General features: G+C 43.2%; 1 protein-coding gene across 8 annotated transcripts in view; it reads left to right on the top strand.

The window, feature by feature from the left end:
- abi1a (abl-interactor 1a) overlaps nucleotides 1–16,653 on the top strand; it is an 89,098-nt gene that overhangs the window by 10,438 nt on the left and 62,007 nt on the right. For all 8 annotated transcript variants that reach the window (XM_072679306.1, XM_072679309.1, XM_072679303.1 and 5 more), the window contains exon 2: nucleotides 12,265–12,432. In XM_072679306.1, coding sequence (XP_072535407.1) covers nucleotides 12,265–12,432 — 168 coding nt within the window. The remainder of the gene's footprint in view (nucleotides 1–12,264; nucleotides 12,433–16,653) is intronic.

Below are 16,653 nucleotides of genomic sequence, written 5' to 3'. Positions count from 1 at the left end.
CCTGTACAACTTTAGCATGAATGGGCGAAGGCAGGGATATGCAAATGTGATCTTTGTGACATCCCAAAAAACATATTTTGACATCATGTGAATCTGATGGTTGTTTTTTACATCGTGTCCATATTTCATGATGAATCGACCAATAGAAATGCTCTAAAATGACTTGGATTAAAATTATTATTATAATTTTTTTTAAATCCAAGGTTTTTTCCTTTCCTTCTAAAATAGAAATTCTGGCCGTGGCGGTGATGAATTACTGATCACAGTGGATTGCAGACTAATCAAGAAGTACTGACTTTAACGAAATGCTTAACTCAGACAGCCAATCAGCAGCCTGGATTGTTGGAACAAGTGTCCTTATTGGCTTCGTCCTCATTGGTTTTCTAATGTATCCATTAACAAAGTTCTATAGAGTGCCCCCAAACCCAGTAGGTCCTCCCAGTGGCTGTATGGTGTATTTGATGTATGCTGGTGACCTGCTGGTGAATAGTGAGAGAGCAAGACAAGATAAGACCACCAACTTCCCCATTTGGGTTGGACACAGGTGAAATTTGCCCCCCCAACCCATCCATACAGTGGACACACACTCAAACACACACAGTGACCGTGAGCACGCATGGCCGGTGAGCGGTGGGCAGCCATCTACAGCGCCTAGAGAGGCTGAAGGGCCTTGTTTAAGGGCCCAACAGAGGCAAGACTTAGGACTGGGAATTGAACCCACAACCCTACTCTAACCGCTGAGCCACCACTACTTCCTCGCTTGAACATTTCCCGTCTACAGCAGTGGACAGGTACACGGACGAGCTCCCTGACCGGGAATTGAACCCTCCAACCCGAATGCAGCGGTGAGAGTGCCAAAGACTAGACCACCAGGGAACACTGATGGACACAAGTAGGAAACAGTGTTGTGGTGTCGGTCCAATGTTGAGGCTTTATATAGGAAATTCTATTAAAACAATAATTACTCAGTAATTAGGATGAGCTTCAAAGGAAAATATGAGCTTGTCTAATTTAGTGGTCATTTTAGTAGTACCTAAAATCACAGCAACAGCCTTATTATCAGACGATCAGGGCCCCGTCAGCCTCTTACTACTCACTCTGATGATCCGATGGCCTGGCTGGGTGGCTCCCCCGCATAAAGAGGCTCCTTCCTCTGATTAGCCAGAGGAATCTGTCCTTTGAGATCAGACGGCCACCAAAAAGCCGATAATTACAGCCACTTCCTCTGCCTTAGACTTTCATCTGCTCTTCCCGCAGAGGCGCCGAGCTCGAGGACGAGATCAAACCCACTGCTGATTCACCTCCCGAGCCTCCGAGCTCTGAGCTCACAGACACATGACTGGAGAGGTCACATCCCTCCTTTCCCCTTTCTACTGCAGTAAAGCAGCGGACTGGAGGCCTGCATCCTCTTGCAGGGGAGAGTTATGTAGTGTTAACTTAAGGCATTCCAAGCATTTCTCGCTCCTACGTTTTTTTCGGAGAGCATTTTTTCCCCGGGGGATCGCGCAAGCAGGGTTAGCTCGGCTGTCAGCGGCAGAAAGAAGCCCGACGTATCCCAGAAACAGGGCTGTTTCACGAAAGAGGAGGCTGTTCGGACTTGTTCCTCTGAGCTTAGCTGCCGCTGAGAGGCCCATGAGGTTTATCTGCTTAGTGACACACACTGCGCCGCTCTCATGGTGGAGAGATGTTGCCTCGTTCTAGTTTTCAGCGCTCTGCCGACACTCCAGCAGAAACGATAAAGACCCTCGCTGCCTCAGTAAGGCTGCTGAAAGGCAACGCCTCTGCCATTCCTCTCTTTCCGGTGTCCACTTTTTTTTGGCCACTTTCTCTTCCTTTTTCAGCCTTTGTCTAATTGTCTGTCTCTCCTCGTGTGTTTATATCTGTTCTTCAGCTGTCTGTCTGATTGGGGCCATTATTTTTGCCCCAGAATCGAATCAGAGTCTCTTAATACTCAGCCGATCGGTGCCGATCCGATCCACGTTCAGTAAAATCCCTTTATTTTAGTCTCAGTTTCTATAATCAGACTTTCTGGTCTGACTGATTTAGTTTAGTCAGACTTTTCTTAAAATCACTGATTTATAGTGTTTAATATCTGATAATCCAGTCTGATCTCCTCCCTGACCAATCAGCTCCCAGCTCCTTTACAACACTGCAGTCTGATCACTTCCTGAGTGTGTGTGTGTGTGTGTGTGTGTGTGTGTGTGTGTGTAGCGGTACACACTCTGGACTGGTATCTGTGGTTGTTGGTCTACTGGTGTGTAATAACTGGTTTATAGTGGGTGAATGTGCTGTGTGTGTGATTGGGGTTTCTATAGCATGTGTGTGTGTGTGTGTGTGTGTGTGTGTGTGTGTGTGTGTGTGTGTGTGTGTGTGTGTTAGTATTAGCATTAGCCTCCCCTCGGTTCTGAACGGGTTCTCTTCAGTGCTGGTTTATAAACAGAGAAAGGCGAGTGCCGGTTCTGCGGTTCTCCCGCTGGTAAAACGGTCAGTGTGTTTCAGTGAGAGTTTTATAAAGGGTCAGATATTATGGTCTGTTTTCAGGTTCCACTGTAAAATAGCTCCACACTGCAGAACCTCAACTCCTTTATTTACCTTCTGAGAACGTCCACACTGCTGCTGCTGCTGCTGCCGGCTGGGCTATAATGTCCGTTAATGGGGCCTTGAGGACACCAGATGAAGCTCTGTGGTTAAAACAAAGACTGGGATTAAAATAGCCAAGACCCGATCCATAAAAAAATGCCTGGATCGGATCCGGCATCACTCAAAGAACTCTTTGTAGAACCTTGCTTTGTCTATTAGTGGGGGACCCTAGAGGTTTTCTAGATCTTCAGAGAAGGCCAAATCATTTCTGTTTCGGTGAAACGCTAATGTAAAATGGTCCAATCAGAATTAGTTTCTCTGTAGTGTCCAGGCACATAAAGCTAAACATTATTGGCTAGGACTTCATGAACAGGACTGAAGGCCTGAAGATATATTTTTAAAACCCTGAGCTGATTTCACAAAATACTTTCTTTTTCATAATATATTATACTTTTCTATGTTTGATTATATTTTTGTATAGTTTATATATATATTTATAAACACAGTCACTTGTGACGTTGACGAGTTTCTGTGAACCGAAACCAGAAATGTTTATATATCTCATGGTCTGTTGGTGAGAAACAGAGTATGGTTCCTAAATCATGAAGCCTGAAATGTAAACATGCCGACAGCCTGCGACAGGCTTGGGTTCTAGAGCTAAACCACCAACATAACCGGGAACTAACTGATAAAACAACCAGTCACGTCTTTCGTTTCCAGCTGGGTGGGATCAGTTTTGCCTGGAGAGGATCGTCATTCTAGGCCTTGTGGAAGTTCTACCTACGTCGTTCACAGTGAATAAAGTCGGTAATCCAACCAGGATCCGGTCAGTTGTCAGAAATGGAAATCAGTGGCGGTGGGATTGTAGCAGTAGCCTGAACTGAAGGCCTAGCTCTAATAAAAAGTCATGGTTTGCATCTGCTGTCTATATATTCCTGTCCATCTATCCTCCCCCCACTCGCTGGGTGGACAGCCCGGGGGTGGTGGTCCTGACCCCTCTCCCCTCCCCCTCTCTCTGGAGAGGAAGCCTGGGCTTTTCCTTCCTGCTCTCACTGAGCCGCCTAGAGCCACCAAACCCACCCTCGCCCTTAAAGCGATAGTTTAGTGGAAAATCAAGTTTACACGCTTTTCCGTTAACCGCAATAGTAGTCAGTCCATTAAGTGGACAGTAAGTGACCTCTAATGGACTTGCTTATGTGATTTCTGACTATGTCTATTAACATTGACTGAAGTACCAACATATTTGTGTAGGTTATGCATAATGCTAATTAATGGATTAGCCTTGTAGTTCCAGTGTAAAACTAAAGCAGGAGGGGGGGGGGGTTAGTGTAAATATTAATAATTAGTGGAAATACTATATATACACATATAGCCCATACATATTCTCCCCCCTATCGCATGCAGTGCTCCCGACACTAGTGAGGGTAAAGACCCTGGTCTCGGGATCCCGGCTGCCGATGGCTAGCAGTATGACCGGGATTCGAACCAACGATCCTCAGGTCATAGTGACGGCACCTTATTCTTGGACAACTTGGGCCCCCATTAATATTTAATATTATTTTTTATAATGTTAAGAATTTCAAGAAGAAACCACCATTGGCTAGCAGAGAAGGATGGCTTGGTCAGAGTTAGCATGAAAGTTAAATAATCTCAAATAGAGAGATTTTATGTGGTTTCTGACGCTCTATGATTATAATATCTATAAACATGAATCGAAGGTTAACAGTAAATGTGTGTAATTTATGCATACATAATACTAATTGCTGGGTTAGCCTTGTAGCTCCAGTGTTAAACAATAGAAGCATGTCTGTAATAATAATAATAATAATAATAATAGTGTAGTTTATTATTATTGTTGTTATTATTTTGTAGAAGCTTGTTGCTTTCAAAAAATACTAGCATTGGCTAGCAGTGAATGGCCGATCACAGCTAGCATTAACGCTGCCTCTCACTATTGCCTTGCATTTGCTATTAGCAAAGTTAGCATCTTCTTAGCGTTTTAATTTCAGCGCCAAAGTAAAGAGTAGACATGCTAATGTGGTTTCGGACATTGTATGATTATAATATCTGTAAACATAAACTGACGTTCAAAAAACAGTAAATTTGTGTAATACTTATTGCTGGGTTAGCCTAATAGCTCCAGTGTTAAACTATAGAAGCATTGATTAATAATAATAATAATAATAATAATAATAATAATAATGTGTTGTTGTTTAATATTATAAGAAGCTTTCAAAAATACTAGCATTGGTTAGCAGTGAGTGGTCGATCACAGCTAGCATTAACCTCTCACTCACTCATTAGCAAAGTTAGCATCTTCTTAGCCTTTTAATTTCACGTCAAAGTAAGGAGTGCTAATCTCTCCTCCTCCACAGACTACAGAAGCATGGATTAATAATAATAATAATAATAATAATAATAATAATGTATTGTTGTTGTTAATATTATAAGAAACTTTCAAAAACTACTAGCATTGGCTAGCAATGAATGGCCGATCACAGCTAGCATTAACCTCTCACTCACTCATTAGCAAAGTTAGCATCTTCTTAGCCTTTTAATTTCAGTAAAGAGTAGACATGCTAATGTGGTTTCGGGCATTGTATGATTATAATATCTATAAACATAAACTGATGTTCAAAAAACAGTAAATTTGTGTAATACTTATTGCTGGGTTAGCCTAATAGCTCCAGTTTTGAACTATAGAAGCATTGATTAATAATAATAATAATAATAATAAAAATGTGTTGTTGTTTAATATTATAAGAAGCTTTGAAAACTACTAGCATTGGTTAGCAGTGAGTGGTCGATCACAGCTAGCATTAACGCTGCCTCTCACTCACTCATTAGCAAAGTTAGCATCTTCTTAGCCTTTTAATTTCAGCGTCAAAGTAAGGAGTGCTAATCTCTCCTCCTCCACAGACTCCCTGTACTTTTAATAGCTGCTGTTAGCTGTGGTTTGTGGTTGTAGTTTACCACCTCTGGCCTCTTATTTCTGCCCCCGACTTTCCCTCACAGTTGAACTCTCAGCTTTTGAGACGTAGCATAAATTTCAGCCAGGAATGTGTACGTTAGCCAGAGCGCCCGCCGCCCGAACTCATGGCTTATTAACATGCAGCGTTCAGCGTCCTCCCACACTCGCGTTAAGGCGGCGCGAGAGATCGCGTTAGAGTCAGGAATGTGAAAGCAGATGTTTTCAGAGCATTGTTTCAGCGCAGTCCGCAGCCAGGTGTCGAACATTACACGAGTGGGAGGGCAAATACGCTAACTTTTGGCTGACTGGTCTGTGTGATCCCCCTCCTCCGCCAGCTTCCTGTCCTGCTGCCTTTTGCTGGGCTAATGTGGAGGAGATAAGAGATTTACTGCCAGGGAATTTCTGCAGAGGTTGTTTGGGAATCTCCGCCTGTCTGTGTCTCTCTTTCTCTTTCTTGTCTTTTGATTTGGACTCTTACATCTCCGACGTTTAGCAGAAGCTCTTATCCAGAGCGACTTACATAAGAGCTTCACTGTTTACTCAAGAAGAACCTCAGCTAGTTTAAATAGACTAGAATTTAAAGATCCTCTAATCTTAGACTACTAAACACAAGTCTATATGGAGACCATAGTACTCTTCTCTTCGCCTGAGTACTCTCAGAAGAGGAGGAGGGTCTTCAGTCTGGGTTTGAAGACAGCGAGCGTTGGACTCTGCTGTTCGGACACCCAGGGGAAGTTCGTTCCACCACATCGGCCTGGACGTCTCGTTTTCCGTGGATCTTAAAGGATGGCGGGTCAAGCCGAGCCGTACTTGAAGCCGTACTCTTTTCCTGGCAGTAAGGCACCAAAAATGGATCTGAAACTGAGGGAAATCGCCTAAATTCTCCGTAGACCTTAGACGTGTCGATTAGCCGATTCTCCAGAAAGACAGAAGAAGACAATGAGGTTAAAAGAAAGAGGTAGTGGTCATACGGTTAGCGGAGGGCGCTTGTTTTTTGATTTGGGGGAATCACAGTTCGGTTTCTCATGACATTGCATCAGTTATCAACACAGATCTTCCATAACACTAGCATCACTGACTGGTGAAGTGAAGGGGTCAAGGGGTGGATACATTTAGATGGCAATTGAACAGTTAGGTGTCACCTTGAAGGTGATGAAGGTGGTAAATCAGGGCCGATGGACAAGCATAAGAATCTGAGCCACTTGTGCAAGAATCAAACACAGCTGCTTAATCCTGGTCCTGGAGATCTACCACCCTGAAGATTTCAGATGTTCAGTTGCTCCTGAAGGCCTTCTGAATCAGGTCTGTTAGATTTGGGGTGGAGCTGAACTCCAGTGGTAGATCTCCAGGACCAGGATTGAGCAGCCCTGTTCTAGACGACTGGGTCAGAACATCTCCAAAACATCAGGCAGGTCTTGTGGGGTGTTCTCAGTTTGTCAGTACTTGGTTCAGGGAAGATCAATTGGTGAACCAGCGACCTAAGGTTCGCTAATGTGATCCATTGAGGCCTCGCCCACCTCACAACTTACAGGACTTAAAGGATCTGCTGCTGACATTCATCTTGGTGCCAGATACCTTAGCAGGACATCTCCAGAGGTCTTGTGGAGTCCATGCCTCGATTGGTTAGATCTGTTATTTATTTATATAGCACCTTTCATTAGCTATGCACTGATACTAAGATAATTAGTCTAGATAATTAGTCTGATCCACGGGACCGTTCCATTTACAGAACCTGATTCTCGCACCGCCGGGATATTCTAGGCTTCATAATCCATAACTTCATAATAACCTACAGTCATCATACACAGATCATAGCAACCAGCAAGTGTGGTGCCTTCAACCCGTCATCATCTCTCAGCGAGTAATCCAGCTCGTCTTCCATATAAGGAGAACCCAGAAGGGAGGAGCTGCTCGCTCCTCTTTAGTCTCACAGACGTCAAATTTCAGAATAAAAGTCCTGAGCCCAGACAGCACTGTGCCGAGGTCCAGCACAGTAATTATATTTATATTTTTGTGATAAAAATAAACAGAAATTGGGTTCATTAATATCTGTGTTCATTTGTTATATTTTGTTTTACAAAGTAATAAAGTAATGTTTAAGTCAATCCCGAAGCCTGAAATACTGAAGTATCTCCCACATGTTGAGAAATATGATTTATTAATTCAACAGTGGTCTCGGATCGGTGTCTGTTCATGTATCGGTATCCGTATCGGAACAGAAAAAGATGGATCTCAAAGTGATCTGCAGTACCTGATAAAATAACAAAAGGTAATAAATAAATAAATTATAAATTACAAATAATTGAATGTTTAAAATGCACAAGACCAACAGTAGTAGACTGGATAGACTGGACATTCAAACCCAGGGGATTTGGTTTGGTGGTTTTCCTCTTTTCTGGCAATGAGCTTCAAACATTGCTACTGATCCAGTGTAGTTCCTTTAAAACAATCTACAAACTACTGAACTTAAGAATAAGCTATTTTACACTTCATGTAAGTGGTAGGTGGAGATGAGACCAGTGTATTGCACCCAGTATTACACCATCAGGTAATCTATAAGGTAGCATTTAGCATTTCAGTTCAATCTGAAGCTCCCAGGACAGATCATTCATTAAACAAGGTTAAAAAGAAAAGTCAATATCTGCGCTGTTGTGTGACGTTGTGCTGGTATAGCTGTAAAGACGCGTCATCCAGCACTTCAGTGAAGGAGGTAGGCCCTTCCTGTTAAGCTGTGGGTTATAAAGCACTTTGTGCCTTAAGGAGAGAGCGACTGAGCTGGCCGGATGTAAGACAATGAGATTTTACAGAGAGCTCAGAGCAATAACCCAATCAGAGGAGCAGCGATACACTGATATTACAGCAGACTGTACAGCAGAATGTGTAGCTGGTGTAATGGCTGTCTTTATGCCTTAGGCCCTTTTTTTAGGCTCCAGGCCTTCAGTTCAGACCATGAATGTCCCAACAGAAAGTGGCTGGCACCCCAGTAGGAGCGAACGCTGACCACTGGATTAAACTCAAGTACCCGAGTGGCACAACTGTCTAAGCGCTGTGCCTTGTGACCAGTTCAATCAGCAGTGAGATGCCCTGCGAGCTTAACTGGCCTCAGTCTCTGCTGGGAGCTGCTTATCATTAAACACATCTGCTGCATTTATACATTCATGGTTAGCCACTGCGCACAGCCCTGCCGTACCGCCCCCCCACCACAGCTCGCTCACCACAGATGGGGCATGTCAGTGTGCTGACCCAGGTCAAAAAAGGGTCAGGTAGGGGTTTAGATGTGAGAAAATGACGTGATCATCTATGTCTTGTATTCTGGATGTCCTCAGAGCAGAAAGATTAGCTTTTAGATACTGAGATTAAGATTAGAGTTAGATATAAATTAAGATTATTATTATTATTATTATTATTATTATTATTAGGTTAAGATTAGGGTTAGTAGGGTTGAGGTTAGTATGAATAGGATAAGGTTGGGTTTAGGCTGCGGTTAGGTTTAAGTCAAGCTTATTAATGTTAAGGTTAGGACAAGGTTTAAGTCAAGCTTAGTATGGTTAGTTTAGGTTAGGTTTAGGGTAGGGTTAGTAGGGCTACAGTTAGGACAAGGTTTAGGTTAGGCCTGATAGGGTTAAGGTTAGTTTAAGTTGTGGATGGTGCGATTAAGGTTAGTTTAGGTTAGTCTTAGTATGGTTCAGGTTAGGACAAGGTTTAGGTTAGGCCTAATAGGGTTAAGGTTAGGTTTAGGTTAGGGTTATTAGGGTTAGGGTTAGTAGAGTTAAGGTTAGTTTAGGTTGGGGTTAGTAGGGTTAGGCTTAGTAGAGTTTAAGGTTAGTTTAGGTTGGGGTTAGTAGGGTTATGGTTAGGATTAGGTTAGGGTTATTAGAGTTAAGATTAGTTTAGATTGTGGTTAGTAGGATTAAGGTTAGTTTAGGTTAGGCTTAGTAGAGTTTAAGGTTAGTTTAGGTTGGGGTTAGTAGGGTTAAGGTTAGGGTTATTAGGGTTAGGCTTGGTAGAGTTTAAGGTTAGTTTAAGTTGTGGTTAGTAGGGTTAAGGTTAGTAGAGTTAAGGTTAGTTTAGGTTGGGGTTAGTAGGGTTAAGGCTATTAGAGTTAAGGTTAGTTTAGATTGTGGTTAGTAGGATTAAGGTTAGTTTAGGTTAGGCTTAGTAGAGTTTAAGGTTAGTTTAAGTTGGGGTTAGTAGGGTTAAGGTTAGGGTTATTAGGGTTAGGCTTAGTAGAGTTTAAGGTTAGTTTAGGTTGGGGTTAGTAGGGTTAAGGTTAGTAGAGTTAAGGTTAGTTTAGGTTAGGGTTAAGGTTAGTTTAGGTTAGGGTTGGTAGGGTTAAGGTATGTTTAGGGTTAGGTTAGGCTTTGTAGGGTTAAGGTTAGTTTAGGTTAGGGTTAAGATTAGTTTAGGTTAGGGTTGGTAGGGTTAAGGTACGTTTAGGGTTAGGTTAGGCTTTGTAGGGTTAAGGTTAGGTTTAGATTAGGGTTAGTTTAGGTTGGGGTTAAGGTTAGGTTTAGGGCTAGAGTTAAGGTTCAGATAAAGGTTTGTTTAAGATGAAATATGTTAAGTGTAGGTTAAAGTTAGGTTAGGGTTGGTAATTATATGGTTGATTTTGTGGGCTAAGATGGTTGGGGCTTGGGTTCGGTTTACGTTAAGATTAGGGTTAGTAGAGCTAGTGTAGGGTTTGGGTTAAGAGTAGGGTTACGTTTAGAGGATTGTGATTGGTGATTGGTCGGAATATTGCAGCGTACAGTGGTGTACAGGTGAGTGATGGTGTTTTGGGGGGTGGGGGGGGGGGATTGGGCAGGGGGGTAAGTGCTGGAACCGTGCTCAGTTTGACTCTCATGGCTGCTGCTTTTCCAGCTCATATGAGAGATGTTTGGAATGCTGGAGTCATTTGGCTTATCTGTTGGGAGGGAATCCGTATGGCCTGTTTGTTTTTTCTGTGTGTCTGTGTGTGTGTCTGTGTCTGTGTCTGTGTCTGTGTGTGTGTCTGTGTGTCTGTGTGTGTGTCTGTGTGTGTGTCTGTGTCTGTGTCTGTGTGTCTGTGTGTGTGTCTGTGTGTCTGTGTGTGTGTCTGTGTGTGTGTCTGTGTGTGTGTCTGTGTGTCTGTGTGTGTGTCTGTGTGTGTCTGTGGGCTCTCGGGTTTCTGCCGGCCTCCTGTGCAGCTGCAGCAGCAGCGCTTCTTATACGAGCGGCGGTTGACCGCAGTTTGATGGAGGCTTACCACACAATCTCTCTGAGGCCGACCTGAAGCCGGAACCGAAAAACTAACTTCTAAAAATTAAAAAACTTTACGTTGGTATTTATACACATAAAACTTGTGTGTTTAAACATTTGGACAGTCGCTCTTAAACTCTGCAAATACTCATTTTTCATATTTCTGTTTGAGTTATTCTTTACATTAAAATTCTAATTGATTTGATTGTTTGTTTGTTTGTTTGTAATTCATATAAGTCAGCTTTTAATAAATCAACACACTAAACTGGGCTTCCACACGGTCGCTCTGGAGTATATTATTTACTGTTTATTATTTTCTAACCAGTTTTATTACATTTGAGATCATGTAGGTCTCTCACACTCTGGAAGCTTCTGCATAAGTTTGCAAATCAGTAAATAAGAGCGTGAACATAAATAAATAAACAAGCAGAAGCAGTTAAACAAACTATTTATTATATAGGTAAATAAATACATAGTAAAAATGTAAATTAAGAAGTCAAAAAGCACAAATGAACTAAAGTAAATAAGTAAATAAATAATTAAGCAAATACACTAATAAACATAAGTAAATAAATAAGTAAAAAAGGTAAGCAATTAAACTAAACTTTATAAGTAAATAAATAAAATCTGTAAAAAAAAAAGTTAAGAAAATAACCAAAGAGAATAAGTAAATAAATCATTAAGGAAGTAAATAATTAAGCAAATAAACCATTAAATACATAAGTATTATTATTATTATTATTATTATTAAATGCATAATGAAATAAGGAAATATATAAATAAGGAGTTAATAAATAAAATAAACTAAGCAGATAATCCAAGAGATATACAAGTAATTAAATAAAGTGTAAGTAAATGAAATAAAAATAAATAAGTAAGAAATAAATAAGAGAAAAACTGATACTTAAAGATACTTTAAAAATGTAGTTTTGAGTTCATAGCTGATATTCGCTGTGAGAGACTCGTGAAACAGGACGTGACCCCGTCATCGTGGACAGCCAACGCCTCCGTCACCCCTGAATCATGTCCAAAATACACAGGGCAGCCGAGGCCCGACAGTGAGAGAAGTGGCCCTATGGCCTAAAGGTCGCCGGCTCCATCCTCTGAACCGGGGACAGGACTGAAGTGCCTTTGAGCGTCCAACCCCTAACAGCTCCATGGGTGCCACAGCCAGGGCCGCCCCCTGCTCTGGCGTGTGTGTGTGTGTGTGTGTGTTTGCACACTGCGCTGGAGGTCAAATTCCTGTGTGTGCAGCATACTCGAACCCTTTCAGGAGCATTTTTGACACGGAGGTTCAGGGCTGGTTAGATTTGTGCTGTTGGAGAAGCCTACTTTCAGTCAGTGACTGGTTTCCATTAAAGCCAGTACATTAATGGGAGTGCTGTGTGTAGCTCAGCCACATGCGTCGGTGTTGTAGCCAGTGGTCAGTACTGCCACGGTACAGTGTCACCCTGTGCATTTGATTGAAGGTGGTTTCTGCTGTGCTTGTCTTGCAGGCCCAGGATAAGAGGAAAGCCCTGGAGGAGACCAAAGCCTACACCACCCAGTCTCTGGCCAGCGTGGCCTACCAGATCAATGCCTTAGCCAATAACGTCCTGCAGCTGCTGGACATCCAGGCGTCGCAGCTGCGCAGGATGGAGTCCTCTATTAACCACATATCACAGGTCAGAGTCTCAGGAAATATCTCTCACTCTCTTGCTAGTGCGCTCTCGCGCTCTCTCTCTTTCTGTCTCTCGTAACACATTCATATTTACGTCACTGCTCTGCTAGAACGGTTTACCACCCAAAAAGTGCTTCTCTCTCTCTCTCTCTCTCTGGATCTCTCTCTCTCTCTCTCTCTCTCTCTCTCTCTCTCTGGATCTCTCTCTCTCTCTCTCTCTGGATCCCTCTCTCTCTCTCTCTCTCTCTCTCTCTCTCTCTCTCTCTCTCTCTCTGGATCTCTCTCTCTCTCTCTCTCTGGATCTCTCTCTCTCTCTCTCTCTCTCTCTCTCTCTCTCTCTCTCTCTCTGGATCTCTCTCTCTCTCTCTCTCTCACTGACTCACTGCTTTTCTCTCACTTTCTCTTTCTCGCTCCTGCACTTTCTGTCTCTCTCCATCTCTCTGTGACTCTCTCACACCCTTGCTCTTGCTCTCACTCCTTTCTCTCTTTCTTACTGTCTCTCACGCTCTCGTGCTTTTTCTCCTCCCTCTCTTTCTGCTACTCAGTCTCACTCCCTGCTTTACTCTCTCATTCACTTTTCCTCTTGCGTTCTCTCTCTCACACTCTTGTGACACACTCTGTTCCTCTCTCGTTCTTACCGTCTCTCACTCACTTTATTTCCTTCTCTCTCTCTCTGCTATTCACTCTCACTGCTTTACTCTCTCACTCATTTTCACTCTCGCTTTCTCTCTCTCTCTCTCTCTCACTCACCCTTTCTATCTCTGTCTCACTCCCTCTCCTTCTCGCACTCTTTTTGTCATTCTCTCTTTTCCTTTCTGTCCACCAATGCCACTCATACCAGCATAATAGTGTCTGGTCTATGGTGGTCCTCTGGTGGTCCTGTTTGGGTCATGTGGTGGTTCTTTTTGCCACTGATGGATGGGATAGGCTGGGATTGATGAGAGTTGATAAACTGTACAGCTGCAGATACAGTAGCTACAGCAAGTAACTGCAGTTGACCTGTGTGGCGTATTTAATGTGGTGTTTCCATTATTTTGTCCACTCCTGTTTATTTCTCTTTTACCACAGCTGGTTGGTTGGTTGGTTATCACTGTTCAGCGTTGCTCTGATCTGTTAGTGGAGGCAGACCTGCTAAAGCAAGGGTGCTCAGATCACTCATCAGTTTGGGCTCTTCTTCACAAAACCCTGTGGTCAGATATTCGGTCTGTCCATCCCACGACGTATAAAGAGGGAGACACAAGCATACTGTGACCCCGTCCACAGTAACGAAATGGGTAATGGCAGAGTGTGTTACAAGGGCTTTGTCCTCATTCATGAGCTCTGTGTGTGTGTGTGTGTGTGTGTGTGTGTGTGTGTGTGTGTGTGTGTGTGTGTGTGTGTGTGAGCGAGACAGTCTCAGTCTTCACTTGTGAATGAATGTCTAACAGAGGCTCGTTTAGAGGGTCAACAGAGAGGGATTCTCTCTTTTGTGGTGTTCTCTGTCTCTCTCGCCCTCACACACACTCAGGCTGTGTCTCTGTCTGTGGTAGCCATAGCGATTGATGCTAAAGATAGCTATGGCAATAAAGGGAACCCCCTATGATAGACGTGAGTCAGGAGTAGGCTGGGCTCAAGTGTGTGTGAGTGTGTGAGTGTGTGTGTGTGTGTGTGTGTGAGACAGTAGGAGAAGTCAGAACCTCGTGCTTCTGGGTGGACACAGTTCCGAACGTTCTAGACGTTTAGACTGGACAGTGAGTGTCTGACTGTGACTGACTGGTTAAGATGCTCACTGGGTACCATGCAGAGTACTGGGGCCCACATTGGGTTTGGGTAGCTCCCAGTCTGGTCTAACAGGATTAGAACCAGGGTTAGGGTTGGGGTTAGGAGTTAGAGAGTTTACACTGTTAAAAACGGAGGTGCTATAAAGGGTTCTTTGAGTGATGCCATAGAACAATCATTTTTGTTTCCATAAAGAGACATTTTTTAATCATTAGGCCTTCTCTGGAGACCTAGAAGGTCCTCAGAATTGCCCACCGATGGTCAGACCACTCTTAAAAATAAAGGTCCTACAAGGGGTTCCTTGATTGATGCCATAGAGGAACCATATTTGGTTCCATAAAGAGCTGTTTTTTAATTCTTAGGCCCTCTCGTAAGGCCCTCTCGGGGTACTGATAGTCCTAGCACTGTTAAAAATAGAGGTGCTATAAAGGGTTCCTTGATTGATGCCATAGAAGAAGCATTTTTGGTTCCATAAAGAGCCATTTTCTAATCATTAGGCCTTATCTGGAGACCTAGAAAGCCACTATTAGTTGGAGCACCCCTATAAAAGCCAAGGGTTCTTCACGTGATGTCATAGAAGTACCACTTTTGTGGTTCATATGGGGGGTTTGCTTGGTTTCCCAGATCTCATCTTGACTAGGGATCCACCAATCCGATACTAGGATCAGATATCGGTCCTGATACAAACAAAATTAGCTGGATCGGGTGTCGGATAATTAGTCTGATCCAAAGGGCCGATCTATTCACGGATCCCAGTTCTCACACCATCTAGGCTTCATAACCCAGGATCAGAGTAACCTACAGAGCATAGCAACCAGCAAGAGGGTTCTTCACGTGATTTTGGCTCCACGAAGAACCGTTTTACAATCATTAGGTCTACTCTGGGTTCCCTCAGGGTTCCCCAATTGAGACTTTGAGATACCAAATGAGACTTTGCAATGCTTAGGACTCCTGAATTATCTCATTTATTTATTTATTGACCATGGTCAGTTCACAGAGAGGCTGGACGACCATTCAAACCAAGTCTGTTTATTAAAAACTGGATACAGAGAATACAGAAAATACCCACGTCTCGTTCACAGTCTATTCTTATGTTCCAGATATTGACCGTTTAGCCTACACCTTACGCCTCCAGCCCATTAGGAGCAAATGTCTCTAATTTTCCACTGAGCCGTGGAGTGAATTCCCCTCAGGCTGGGAGATTTAGTTCAGCCGCTTGTGAACGTCCCACTTTTATTTCTGATGTAAGTGACAGACTAACCCACTGACTCAGGAGCCCTGAGGCCATGTGATTGTACAGCTCCCTCTGATTCAGCAGGCCGCCCACACCACCGCTGACTGCATGACCAGGGGAAACGGACAGACACACACAGACCAGCAGTGGGGCTTTTTCTGCTTTTGGCCTAATAACCTCTCCACAGCAGCAGTAGCAGCAGCAGCAGTAGCAGTGTTGGTCTTCAGTCCACTTCCCTCTGTCTGAAGCAGGTCCGGCCAAACCTGAAGGGGTTAATTACTGGGATTTCTTTCAGCCTCGTCAGTTGCTGACCAAACCAGTGAGACTTGGGAACTTAGGAAATCTAGTTTACCCATGGACGCTTGTAAGGAAAGCTTATCGCCCACTAATTAGCATGGTGCTAACTGCAATGTCCAAACTACGGATTCCATGATTTGTATTTGTGTGAGCAATGCTGCACAGTGGAATAGTGCACCACCCTCTTCACTCGGCTGCACTTCCATGCAGGTTCTTGGGGGTTCATATGGGGGGATTTTGCTTTGCCTGTCTTACCAGCATAAGTTTTCTTGGTCTCCCAGATCTCATCTTGACTAGGGATGCATCGATCCGATACTAGGATCGGATTTCGGTCCTGATACTAACAAAATTAGCTGGATCGGGTATTGGATAATTAGTCTGATCCAAAGGGCCGTTCCTCGATTCATGGAACCCGATTCTCGCACCGCCGGTATTCTAGGCTTCATAACCCAGTATCAGAGTAATCTACAGACATCATACACACATCATAGCAACCAGCAAGACTCCATGGTCACCTCAACCCATCATCAACTATCAACGAGTAACCCAGCATATAAGGAGAACCGAGAAGGTTTTGTCTTTAGTCTCACAGACATCAAATTTCAGAGTCCTGAGCCCAGACAGCACAGTTCCAAGGTCCAGCACAGTTATTAATTTTATTGACCAATAATCAGAAATTAATCCTTATTATTAATTCTTAATTAATTAAAAAAATCATCCTTAATCTTGTTAATTTGTTATAGTTTTATAAAGTTAGTAAAGTGATGTTGTTTAAGTCAATGGTCAGGTATATGGTTTATTAATTATACAGTGGTATTGGATGGGTATTGGCCGATACGCAAAGTTCATGTATCGGTATCTGCATCGGAACAGAAAAAGATGGATCGGTGCATCCCTAATCGTGACCTATCGTGACCTATGAAAAGCAGTTCCCCA

This window comes from Salminus brasiliensis, chromosome 5, assembly GCF_030463535.1.
Source record: "Salminus brasiliensis chromosome 5, fSalBra1.hap2, whole genome shotgun sequence".
NCBI classification, from domain to species: domain Eukaryota; kingdom Metazoa; phylum Chordata; class Actinopteri; order Characiformes; family Bryconidae; genus Salminus; species Salminus brasiliensis.
Note: the sequence above shows the minus strand (reverse complement) of the source record. Positions and strands in the feature narration are given on the sequence as shown.